Here is a 13,965-nt window from a genome sequence, read left to right on the forward strand (position 1 = left end):
TTTCGGATCCTCATTCCACCCCCTTTCCCCTCCCCCATCACATAGTCCCCTCCCCTGCGCCCCCCATCACATGCTCCCCTCCCCTTCTTTACCATCTTCCACGGTGGTCTAGTGACGTCTTCAGGGCAGGAAAGAGCCCCCTCTTTCCTGCCCCGAGTGCTGCCTGCCCTTGCCTACATCCTTCTCGGTCTCAGCTGGGGATTCAAAATGGCCGCCGAGAGTTGAAGCGGCCTCGTGAGACTTCAACTCTCAGCGGCCGATGGATCGCGCAACCGTACGGAAGGCCCCCCGCACTCACGTTTGTCCAGAAATCCAGACAAACGTGCATGCAGGCAAAACCCGCCAGACGCCTGGGACATGCCCTCAAAAAGAGGACATGTCCGGGGAAATCCCCACCTAGCCAATATGGTAAGTGAACTTTTACCACATGACCATGTCTTTTTTCAGCCTTTCTACCCGCTATAGTAAAAAGGCCCTCAGCGAATGTCAAAAATGGCCACAACTGATACCATAGGGCCCCTTTTACAGCAGCTTCGTAAAAGGATCCTCTTAAGGTTAACAGATAAAACAAATATCTTGTGGATGGAGAATAGCAAACTGCCTATGCCCCTACTGAATCCAATATTATCCGGTTCTGAGGTATTAATTAAATCAGAAATAAAAGTTCTAGGAATGTCTCTTCATTCTGGGTTAACTATGGGGTCTCACTTCAGTAGTACAGAGCAGATATGGTTTTTTAAATTGAAGATGTGGCGAAGGCTGAAACTATACTTAGAAGTGAATCATTTTCAACAACAGTTCACTAATTCTTGCTATTCTAGATTACTTCAATTGTAATTGTTATTGATCTTCCTCAAAAGCAACTAGATAGGCTAAAGCAGTTCAAAATGCAGTGACCAAGTTGATTTTAGGGTGGGTGGGAACAAAGTATGACCATGGGATGCCTTGTCTGATTCAACTTCACTAGTTGCCATAACTAGCCAAAACTGAAATTAAAGTTTTAATTTTTATTTTTAAAATTCTTTATGGTTTAAATCAGGGCTAACTGAAAGTTTTTATGGTAATATATACCCCCTCACAGAAATTTATGCTCAGTTCATGATTTCAATAATTAATAATTAGACCATCAAGAAATGTCTGTCGAATGGTAGGAACAGAACAATAGACATTATTGGGTATCGGGGCTGAATTATGGAAATCCCTTCCAGGAGAGTTTACATTACATTGCATTATATATCTGATTTATTCTCCTCAAAAGCCTGTATAGTTCTGTGTGGATCACAATAACAATAACCCAAACAATAATCCAGGAATTACAATCTACATCATAATGAGAGATATACATTTGAAGTTTGTAGATGTTTTAAAACACTTAAGTAGTCCTTAAGAGCATGAACTGAAATAGGAAAGGAATTCCAAACTTAGGTAGCTTTATAAGACATGGATGCACATACAGTAACTGTTTAATAGACTTAACTGAACCAACTGAAGGAAATTTTAACTTGACCTCATACTAGTTGCCTATTTAAAAGAGCGAAGAACCCAATAAAGTGGGATGGAGTACCTCATAAAAGGACTAAAAGATCGTAGAGTACAATTTAAAATAAGACCTCGTTACCACAGATAATGAATGACGTTTAAGAAAATAAGGAGATATTGGTTCATCACAACATAGTGAAAAAAATTAATCTAATCGCTGGCCAATATTCACTGCTGGCACCTTCATCTCTTAGTGGCCTAATATATGGCAGCTTTTGAGCTGGCCTAAATTAGGCCACTGAGTAATGAGGGTGATAGCATTGAATACTAAAGGCACCCACATAACACTGGGCTGCCACCTAATTCCTCCTCCCATACTGTCCTTGACCTGTGAATTGTTTTAATGACAGTCAGAGGAAATAATCAGCGGTACTTTCTGGTTTAGTGCCACTGAATATCGGGTGATATAAGGTCCAAGGGGATTTAAGAGGGCAGGAGATTCTCCTACCTATTTAAATTGCTTTGAATATCGGGCTCTTTGAGTAGTAGGGTTCTAGGAGTGAATGCAAGACTAAGGGATAGAAAAACATAAGCATTAATTATCATATGAATTAAAGATCTAAATCAAAGACAGTTCCACAAATTTGAATAGAGGGGTGTGGTAGCCGTGTTAGTCCACTTTTAAAGGTAATCAATAGAAATAAAACAAAATAAAACATGGAAAAGAAAATAAGATGATACCATTTTTAATGGACATAACTTAATACAACCTTCGAAAGCTAATCAAGAAATGTATCATCTTATTTTCTTTTCCATGTTTTATTTTGTTTTATTTCTATTGATTACAAAGTTGAATGAACACAGCTTTTATCTTCCATAGAATTTCAAAAAAACATTAATTTCAGTTGTTTTTTGTAAGACATTTCCTGCTATTCATATCGGGCCTCAATAGGATAATGCAACATTTGGGCATAAAGATACATCCCAACAGTCCAGCACTGGAAGCTTGTATGGCAAATATCTCCACTGCTACCATGTATTTTCCTCTTGTGCTCAAATATGTTGGGATAAAAGTCAACCAAACACTGCAGAACACCAACATGCTGAAAGTAATGTATTTGGCCTCATTGAAACTGTCAGGTAGATTTCTTGATAAGAACGCAGTGATGAAGCAGATACCAGCCAGAAATCCCAGGAAACCCAGAACACAATAAAATGCAAAAATTGATCCTTCATTACATTCAATTACTATTGCCCCAGTTTCTGATTGCATGTTATGATATGGGAATGGGGGAGCAGTAAACAACCAGATGAGACAGAGAGTAAATTGAAAAAGAGAGCAGGAAAGTATTATAGTATATGAGATCCTGGAACCCATCCATTTCCGGAGCTTGCTTCCAGGCTTGGTTGCATGAAAGGCCATAACCACAGTGATGGATTTTGCCAGTATTGAAGACAGTGAGATAGAGAAAATCATCCCAAAGGTAGTCTGACGGAGAATGCAGGTCACGGGTTCAGGACGGCCAATGAAAATCAAAGAGCATAGAAAGCAGATCATAAGGGAGATGAGGAGGATATAGCTGATGTCTCGGTTATTGGCTCTCACAATAGGTGTGTCTCTGTAATGAATGAGGATTCCCAGAATGATTGCATTGATAAGAGAGAAGAAAATGCTGCTGGTAGTCAAAGCCATCCCCAGAGCTTCTTCATCGGACAGGAAAATTATCAATTTTGGGATACAGCTATCTCTCTTGTGATTGGACCAATGGTCTTCTTGACATTTCATACAGTTGTCCATATCTGAGGAAGATGAATATTGTTTTAATATCTCATAAACAGCATTGGTTTATGGATAGTGCATGACCATTAAATTAATACTCTATACTTCAGACTAAAGCAGATAATGTTGTCCTATAATTTCTTAATGTTTAGAATGGTGAAGCAGTTTTGATGCACATCAACCAGTTCATAGGTGCCCGGTATAAGAGGCTTGGAGAGGCTAAGCCTCCCCTGCTGTGCTCTGAGGGGTTTAAATTGTTGATTTACCTCTATCCTCACAGCAGGAGCTGCAGTGAAAGCCCTCTAGCCTTGTGTAACCCGCTGTAGAAATTGGTTTATGGTTTAATTTGTTTACTTTACTGCTGGGAGAGCAGGGGGGTTTGGCTGGAGGTGTCCTGGGTTGCCAGGGAGATATTTAATGAGGATGACTTCCTGACCTGCACTGAGGACAGATAGCAGTAGAATCGGATACTGGGCCAGCTTGATCAGAAAAAGTCACCAGACAACAAAGGTAGAAAAGATCATTTTATTTTCATTATAGTGTTTGGAATATGTCCACTTTGAGAAGTTTATATTTATTTACTTATTTATGGCATTTTATCCCACATTAAACATGAATTAGGGTGTTTTGTGGCTCTACATGAGAATTGTGATGATATGATCCCTTGTTTCATATTGTTGACGGTCTGCATTTTCCGTATAGGTGGTATATTGGTGTATTAGGTTCTGCCCAGTGTAATATTTATGGTACAGTAAGGTTCTGAGTGTGTTTTTGCACAAAGTTGTGCATAGTGTTTTGCAGTTGAGCAATTGTGCTTAGAATATGCTTTGAGCAACCACTTTATTCTTTGACATATGATACATATCTAATATCTAAATTTAATAAAAGGTATTAATTGTGACTTTTATTTTTATTTATTTATTTTTTCTGTGTGTTATCAGACAATTATGGATTTAAGCTCCACCCCTGGCCCCATCCTAACCCCGCCCCCTTTAGCCTCCCCAAACAGTTGGGCCACCGACCGCCTATGAACCAGTTACAAATTGGAATTGGTATGTACAGTAGACAGACACTTTGCTAATTCAACTCATCTCACTAAATAAAAAATACATAGCTGCTATTGTTTCCTCTATATCTTACTCCTTTTTTTCTTTTGTTTTTCATCTATTTTCTAGAAAGTGAGCAAAATTAACACTGTAAGATTGATATCCAAAATGACTTAGCCAGCCGTAAAAGGCTTCTGGATGGTTAATTAATTTGTCCAATTAGTGATGATAAGTGGGTTTGAAGGGGGGGGGGGGGGGTCTTTTACTAAACTGAGCATTGGTAATGATTTTAAACTGCACCATTCAATATTACTAAACAATATACGACTGCCTCTTGCTATTGTTGACAGGGTTTCAGATTTGTTAGCATTTCCCTGCTTTTAATCCTCTGATGCAGACACTCATTTTCATTCCCATCGAGAGAGACAAGGAGAGATGGATGGTTGATAGGAGGGTAACATAGCATAAGAATTTCATGGTTTATAATGGGATTTAAAAAAAACAGATCTTTGTTAAGTCCTGTGCTGTGGGAATTATTATCTAGGGTAATTTTCCTCAAACTACAAAATAAGAATGATCTCAACAAGAAAAATGGATGAGTATGGCTTATACAGATTTCTTATTTTCCATAATTTTTTGTATACTTCTGAGTTTCACACAGCAGGAGCTGTGGAGCGTCATTTTCGATGTAACATCCAGACGTTTTTCTGAAAATATTTCAATTAATGTCTAACACACAGGCATAAATGAGAAAAGCATCTAAATTTCTGGTACGATTATGGCTTTGATGTTTTCAGTCTCAATACATCCATCTGTAAACACCATTTTTGAAAAAAAAAAAAAAAAGGTTCCAGGAAAAAACATAGAAAAACAAGCCATAGGGAGGTCTGTCTGGCAGCATTCCCACTGAACTGACCACACAGACATCCCAGCAGTGCAGAGAGGCAGCCTAGTGGTCAGTGCAGTGAACTTCACATAAAGGGATCCAGGTACAATTCCCACATAAGCCTTTTCATATTGTATAGTGAACCTTCCAGGAACAGAGAAAACCTACTGTACTTAAAGGTCCACCACTTCCTCACCACTACAGTAAAAATAGTACTGCTTCTCACCCTGCCCACAGTGTCTCTCTGTAATAGGAAGTTCCACCTCAGATCTTCCTGTTGCAGAGAGATGCTTTGGGATGGGTGAGAAGCCAGTGGCATACCTAGGGTAGATGACACCCGGGGCTGGTCATTTTTTAACACCCACCTCCAAAATCCAGTACTAGGCATACCGAGAATACAAAACACTCAGGACCTATAGAGCAATTCTACCATACCATTAGCAGTCATTTCTACGAGTCACGCAAGGAAAACGAAAGCATCTTAAACACTACAGTGAGCACCAGAACATCAATTCACCTATTGTAAAACGAAACCAGACAGAATAGTACAGATCCTCGATCCTGCACAGTCAATGCCAACTGAAAGCCATGTCGTTTTCACAAACACAGATACACCCAAATCCACTATAGAATAAGTAATCATAAACTTTCTATTTAGAGAAAAATTAAACTGAACCCCCAAGATGCCAGACTCTGCATGCAATGCAACAACACAGAAACAGAAAATGTCCCCTAGTACTGTGTAAACACCCACAGAAGGTGAACTCTCCACAGGAAAACCAATGAAAGGCAAAACACACAGTGGATCCAAAAAAGTCCTCTCACAATGAGTGTCTTCCTGAACAAGGTCTTTATTAACAGTAGCAGAAATGACCCGACACGTAACGTGTTTCGGCCGTGAGGCCTGCGTCAGGGGTCTATAAAATAATATAATATACAAAGACATGCATAAAAATACAATTATAATTAAAACCATGAATAAAAACTTGAGCATACATATACAATTTCTTGTACAAATTTAGACAAATAAAACATCAGAATGAAAGATGCAAAATATATATAATAAAAAATATGATAAAAATATAAGAGTATATGACTTTAAAAGAATAGAGAATATTGAATTATATAAAAATATGAAATTATACCACATAGAGATAATGAGGACAAGGCATGAAATAAAATACACAACATGATGAAGTATAAATATAGAGGACATACCTAGTATTATCTGTAGAAAAAAGTACCTTGTAGATCAGATGAACAAAATAGCACTAAAGCTGCTAACAACGATATCTATAATAAATATGTAAACGAAGGCATAAATCACTACATCCTCTCCATACATACATATACAACAAAATGAAATGATACTGAAAAAAGTGAAACATAGAATATATGGACAGGGATCCCAAAAAAAGGTGTGTATTGATGATGGAGAATAATGAAGAAGACCACATGGGTATGAAAATAAAAATAAAAAAATGAAAATGAAAACAAGGCACGGCTGCCAAATGAATCAGCAAATGTCAAAAGTGGTGAACCATAAAATGATAAGGATAGGAGAAACAGAAAAAAGAAATAACTGATATTACTGTGAAAAATAGCATATATTAAAAATAGCATATATTAAAAAAGAAGACCATAAACTACTAAGAAAAATGAACCATAACATAGGGGAACCACCTAACTGAAAAATAATATTACCTTTGCAAAAGTGCAAAAGGAACCACATCAAAAAGGAGGCAAAATTACAAATAAGAGGTAAATGCCAATCAAAATGAGAAAAAATAAATAAGAAAAAATAATGGGTGTGGGGCATACTATAAGCTATTACAGCAGCCAGCATAGCTATCAGCAAATAAAAAAGGGGGGGATTATTGCAGATAAAATATAACAATGAAAATGAATGGAATAGTCGGTGTGGGGCATGCTATAAACTACTAAAACAGACTGCATAGCTGTCGGCATTGCACAAGAACAAACCTTAAAAGCGCCTAAATGACTGCTGAGTACTGTGAAGCAAATTCGTTTGTGTGAGGCACAATGCAAACCGCTATAACTGCATTGAATTAGCACTGGTTAAATAAAAGCTAACATGACTAATGAAAAAACCAATTAAAATGCTTACCGTACACAAGAAAACGCTGTGCTGCTTTATAAAACGAAATGTATGGCAAAACATGAAACCACCTTCAAGGGAAGGAATTATACCGGAAGTAAAGATGACATCACTTCCCCTGTGATTGGAACGAACCATTACTAGGGAAATATAGCACATGCGAGTGGTGGGGTCGAAACTTAATGGTATGATCGATATAAAAGACTCCACTGCTAAAAGGGTTAGTGAAAACAATGGGGCACACATAAAGCTATAGGTGGAATCTGACAACAATAAAACAAAAGATTGGACTATATAAACCATGTGATCCCATATGTAGTTCCAGCTAACTGCAGAATACAAATGAAAAATAAAAAGAAAAAAACAAAAATAGCGATTCAATTGTTCGACATGGACAAATAATTTTGTAAAAAAATTTTTGACATATATATAGGTCCTCGTATACAATGTATATGCTATAAAAATAAAAATAAAAATGGTAGTAATCCTGAATGATGACACTACACCAAAACAATAAAACAAAATAATAATAATGGAAATGGGAAAAATGAATATGAAAAACCAAAACATATGTAATAGAAAAAAGACAGGCGACTGGGAACACTGAACAAAAATAAAAATAAAAGCAAAAATGAAAATAACAAGGATGATCATAAAAAAGGACTGAAATCCATGTCCATATTGAGTCCATGCGGTGTGGCTGTACCTAATGTATATATAGTTCTCTGTTCTTCCCTTAGCAGTTTCTCATCCATATTACCACCTCTCCAGGACATAGATATTTTTTTGAATACAAAAAATCTTAAATGTTCAATTGTATGATTTTTTTCAACCCAATGAGTCACCAGGGGGGCGCTATGTATCTGCCTTGTGAGGCAACTCCTATGTTCTATAATTCTTGTTTTTATGGCTCTCTTAGTTTTGCCTACATAGAGTAAGTCACAAGGACATATTATGATGTAAATAACTCCAGTAGTATTACAATCAGAAAAATGTCTGAGAATGTAGTTTTTGTTATTATGTTTACTGTGAAATGAAGTGATAGTAAGTGAGTGTTTGCACACTGAGCATCTCCCACATGGTATATGGCCAAAGGAATCTCCTCTTGTGGAATGGGGCTCTGGAAGGGTAGAGGGAACCAAAAACTCTCTAATGTTGTGGTTGCGGGCGTGTGCAATGACTGGAACTTGTTTTGTAAAGCAGGTATGTGTCTCCAAAATATGCCAATGCTTTTTAATGATGTTTCTAATGCCTCCTGATAAATGTGAATATTTTAATGTGCAAACCAAATCTGGGCTTAGTTTGTCTGGCTTGGCAATCAGGAGATCATTCCTGTTTTTGTCAATAGCCCTCTTTAGACTATTATTAACACATGCACGGGGATATCCTCTGGAGCTGAACCTGTTGGCCATATCAACAGATTTAGTTTGAAAATCGTCAAAATCTGTACAAAGCCTACGCAACCTCAAGAACTGTGAATAAGGTAAGTTTTCTTTTAATGATCTGTTGTGAAAACTAGTGAAATGTAAATAGTTATTCTTATCTGTAGGTTTCCTATATATAGTAGTTTTGAACCCATATGTAGTTTTTTGTATCAAAATGTCCAAAAAAGGAATCTCACTATGGTGATGGTGCATCTGAAAACGTAAGTTGGGGTCCCTGGTGTTCAACCAAGACATGAACGAGGATAAACTATCTATGTTGCCCTTCCATAGCAGGAAGATATCATCTATATAGCGTTTGTACATTCTGATCTCTTTCTTATATGGGTGTATTCTGAGAAATCTCTCTTCAAACTGGGCAACATATAGATTAGCAATGTCAGGGGCCATGGCTGACCCCATAGCTGTGCCTTTAATTTGTTGGAAAAAACTGCCATCAAAACCAAAATAGTTCTTAGTAAGGGCAATAGTAGCCAAGGCAAGAATGAAATGATTAGGAATGCGTCGCTCATGGGTCCTTCTCTTAAGTGTATTCTCTATTACTATCAGGGCTTCCAACTGAGGAATATTGGTATAGAGAGCTTCTATGTCCAGGGTCACCATAGTAACATCTTCAAGATCTCCATCAAACATTTCTAAAATGTTGATCATATGGGATGAGTCTCTAACGTATGAGTCAATCTCTGGGACAAAGGGTCGTAAAAAATAGTCTACAAACTGAGAGAGAGGCTCTAAAACTGAACCGTTTCCTGAGATGATAGGACGACCAGGTGGGTTATCTAACCTTTTATGTATCTTAGGAAGAGTATATATGGTGGGGATAGAAGGACACTTAACTGTAAGGTAATTTTTTTCTTTAAGAGTGATATACCCAGCATCGAAAGCAAAAGACACTAATTCTAATATGTCTTTCTGAAGTTGGTCAGTAGGATCTTTTTCCAGTTGGATATAATATTCTAAATCAAAAATCTGTCGGTGTATTTCCATGATATATTCTTGTCTGTTTTGTATAACAATAGCTCCACCCTTATCTGCTGGTTTTATGACAATATCTCGATTCTGAGAAAGTGTTAATAAAGCATTGTGCTCATCTTTTGTAAGGTTGTGATGAGCCTTACGATTCTTCCTTTCAAGGCGTTCTATGTCTGAAAGAACACACTTGTAAAAAGTGAAAACCACAGGATCTGGAGGTCCAGGCGGTATCCATTTGGATTTGCCTTTGATCACTGAGGAATCTTGATAACCTTCTGTATTATTAGAAAAAAAGTTTTTAATCAGTAATTTCCTATAAAACCTAAACATGTCGACCCTTGTCTGAAAGGAATCATATCTTGCCGTAGGTACAAATGAAAGGCCTTTCTTTAAAATGTTAAATTGATGCTCTGAAAGAATGGAATTTGAAAGATTGACTATGGGAGTATCATCATTTTCCTCCCTCATATTCAATATTGTTGGTTGTATCGGTTGTGATAAGGATGGCTGCTGCCTCTGGGTCTTCCTCTTGCCCTTCCTCGATTGTAGCCCCGGCCTCTTAGTGGTGGCCCTCTGTATTGTCGTGATTGTTCTAGAAACGGGGTCCTCGTGGGCCAAATTTGATCTAAAAAAGTAGTCGAGGGACCAGCTGTTGGAACATTGGTGGGGCTGGATAAAGGGGAAGTAAAACATTCATCAGAGTCACTCCTAATGCGTTTATTATTTCTCCTACTGGGTGACTCTATATTTTCTGCTGGTCTCCTAGGTCTTTGATGAATGTCACTAATCATTTGTTTAGAATCATATTCACTTTGAAAACGTGGCCTAGATTTATATTGAATATTTCTAGTATTCCTTTTTGGTTTAGACCAGGGATAAATAGGACCCCTCCTATAGTCTTCAGAATCTCTATGTAGTTTATTAATTTTACTCTTTTTTATTTCATTCCTAAAACTATCCATCCGTTTATTAACATCTATTATAATCTCATCAAACTTTGGATCAGTATTTTTTAATACTTCTAATTTTTCATTAACAAATGGTCTTAAAATATCATTCCTTTTTTTTGACGTTTCTATAATAAGGATCATCAGATCAAGTGAACACTTGTTCAGAATAGAACACCACTGAGTGAGGAAGTCCTCATCATCAGTAAACAATCGAGGTTCCTTCATAATTCTGAGGCCCCTAGGTATCTTTTTATTCCTACAATATTGTAATAAAGTAGCATAATGTAACTCATTTTGTATTATAGATTTATTATTCTTAATCATATCTGTCCATAAATCTACAAGAGATACACCGGGACATTCTTCTGCCTCTAATGGTGTAAAATCTTGCATTAATCTTTGTAACCTCTCGCCACTGAAGCTGAGGACGTCATCCCATGGCTCGAAGGCCATGGTGTACCTCCAAGTCCAACGAAGCAAACACCCACAGAAGGTGAACTCTCCACAGGAAAACCAATGAAAGGCAAAACACACAGTGGATCCAAAAAAGTCCTCTCACAATGAGTGTCTTCCTGAACAAGGTCTTTATTAACAGTAGCAGAAATGACCCGACACGTAACGTGTTTCGGCCGTGAGGCCTGCGTCAGGGGTCTATAAAATAATATAATATACAAAGACATGCATAAAAATACAATTATAATTAAAACCATGAATAAAAACTTGAGCATACATATACAATTTCTTGTACAAATTTAGACAAATAAAACATCAGAATGAAAGATGCAAAATATATATAATAAAAAATATGATAAAAATATAAGAGTATATGACTTTAAAAGAATAGAGAATATTGAATTATATAAAAATATGAAATTATACCACATAGAGATAATGAGGACAAGGCATGAAATAAAATACTGTGTAAAATATAAAGACAGCAGTTGTAAATTTGAAAAAAACTAACAAATACCAATCACCACTTTACAAATTAACAAATAGAAATAAAACAAATATAGAAAATAAAATACCATTTTATTGGACTAATACATTTAGCTGTCAGAGGCCAAAGCCTTCTTCCTCAGGTCAATACAGTATAGTGCTGTTACAGTATCCTATCCTGACCTGAGGAAGGGGGTTTTGCTCTCCGAAAGTTAGTCAAAATTTATTAAAATTAGTCCAATAAAAAGATTACCTTATTTACATGTTCTATTACAAACATTTATTAACACAGCTACAATACTACTTTATCCTAAAGCAAAAAAAAAGTAAAAATATATATTTTATTTACAGTTTGTTGTCTCTGGCTTCTGCTTTCCTCATCTTCTTTTTATTGTCTTCCTTCTATCCAGCATCAGTCTCCGGTCTCTCTCTGCCATCCAGTGTCTGCCCTCTCTGCTGATCCCTCCATCCAATGTCTGCCCTGTCTCTCTGCGCCTTCCATCCACATCTGCCCTCTATCTCTGCTCCTTCCATCCACCATCTGCCCCTGTCTAACCTCTCTCTCTCTCCCCCTTCCATTCATGTCTGCCCTTTCTATCCCTTCCATCCACTGTCTGCCCTTTCTCTCTGCCCCTTCAATCCACCATCTGCCCTCTCTCCCCCTTCCATTCACCGTCTGCCCTTTCTATTCCTTCCATCCACTGTCTGCCCTTTCTCTCTGCCCCTTCAATCCACCATTTGCCCTCCATCCATCCATCCATCCATCCATCCATCCATCCATCCACAGTCTGTCTTCCCTCTCCCCCGCTTCAATCCACCATTTTTCCTCCCTCCCCCCCTATCCATCCATCCATCCAGGGTCTGCCCTCCCTCCCTCCCTCCCTCCCTCCCCCCCATCCATCCATCCATCCATCCAGGATCTCTCTCTGCCCCTTTTTTCAGCCCCCAGTTCCAGCCCCCTTATCTCACCTGCCCCTAGTTCTAGCCCCAGCCCACATCTCCCACCTGCCCCCCCTTTCAGCCTCCAGTTTCAGCTCCACTGAACCCCCCTCTCCCATCTGAAACTCTTTTCCTCCCTCTCCCATCTGAAACTCCTTCCCTCTCCCATCTGAAACCCCCCTCCCATCTGAAACCCCTTCCCCCCTCCCATCTGAAACCCCCCTCTCCCATCTGAAACTCCTTCCCTCCCTCTCCCATCTACATAGAAACATGCAGGCAGATAAAGGCCATATGACCCATCCAGTCTGTCCATCCCCTGTAAACCCTTACTCTTCCTTTTGCTAAGCAACACCACATGCTTATCCCATGCCTTTTCAAATTCTGAACCAGTCCTCGACTCCACAACCTCCACCAGGAGGTCATATATTATGTGAATGTTGGTAATGTGGTGGTTCAATTGACACTATCATATCCCCCTTCCCTCAAGATAATTTCAAACAGAGTAAGCTGATAGCTTGAACAGCAAAAATTGGGTACCACTGGTTTAGTACCTATATCACTGTTTATACATTTAAACTTTCAATTCAGTGGAGCACCACCTGCCCTCATATTATGATTTTCAGAGACAGGCGTGTTTGCAAAGATTAAAACACGTTATGCTCTTCAGCGTATAAATGACTTCCATTCACCCATCACCTAAGTTTCATCAGTGCCGTTTAATTACACACTAATACAACAGAGCACTGACGCAAACATACGAAAGAATAGGCTGTGCAGTACACGCTAAGGAAGTGCAAAGTTCAGAAAAGGTTAACACACAATACTTTTTTTCCCACCCTGCAAGCCATCTATTCAGATTCAGGGGGGAAAAAAATTCCAGTACGGCTCGGTTCACTTCACACAGGCTGCATTTCCCAAAGACCAAGGTCACAACCTTCAGGCCCTTCCCTCACAGTTGTCCCGTGGCCACGCCTCACGTCTGTGCCCAGTGCGCTGCTTGTAAACGAACAAAGTAAATCTCTCTTAGTCGTCAACTCGTCGGGCCTTCCCTCACTGGGTCCAGCCATTGCGGAGGGCGGAACCCAGTGAGGGAAGGCCCGACGAGTCAATGACGAGGAGATTTACTTCATTCGTTTACAAGCAGGGCAGGCTGCCTGCCACGCCGCTTGCTTGCAGGAGATGAGTGCTGCTGACTGCAGCGCCGCCAGTGTCAGCGGAGCACCCCCCCACCCACTGACATGCGGGGCGGACAGCCCCCACCGCCCCCCCCCCCCTTGGTACGCCACTGTGAGAAGCAGCACTGTTATCAGAGCAGCCTGCAAGGGTGAGGAGCAGGGAGAAGGAGCCGCAGAGGAGAGGGGGGCCTGTTGGAATGCCTTGCTGGGAGAGGTAATAAGTGGTGCCAAAGACAGA

The 13,965-nt window shown here is 39.0% G+C and overlaps 1 protein-coding gene across 1 annotated transcript in view; it reads right to left on the reverse strand.

Moving 5' to 3' along the window:
• Positions 1-2,380: 2,380 nt before the first annotated feature.
• LOC115464369 (vomeronasal type-2 receptor 26-like) overlaps positions 2,381-13,965 on the reverse strand; it is a 95,683-nt gene continuing 84,098 nt past the window's right edge. The window contains exon 9 of the mRNA XM_030194755.1: positions 2,381-3,279. Within this exon, the coding sequence (XP_030050615.1) occupies positions 2,381-3,279 (899 nt within the window). The remainder of the gene's footprint in view (positions 3,280-13,965) is intronic.

This window comes from Microcaecilia unicolor, chromosome 3 (genome assembly GCF_901765095.1).
Source record: "Microcaecilia unicolor chromosome 3, aMicUni1.1, whole genome shotgun sequence".
In the NCBI taxonomy this organism is placed as follows: domain Eukaryota; kingdom Metazoa; phylum Chordata; class Amphibia; order Gymnophiona; family Siphonopidae; genus Microcaecilia; species Microcaecilia unicolor.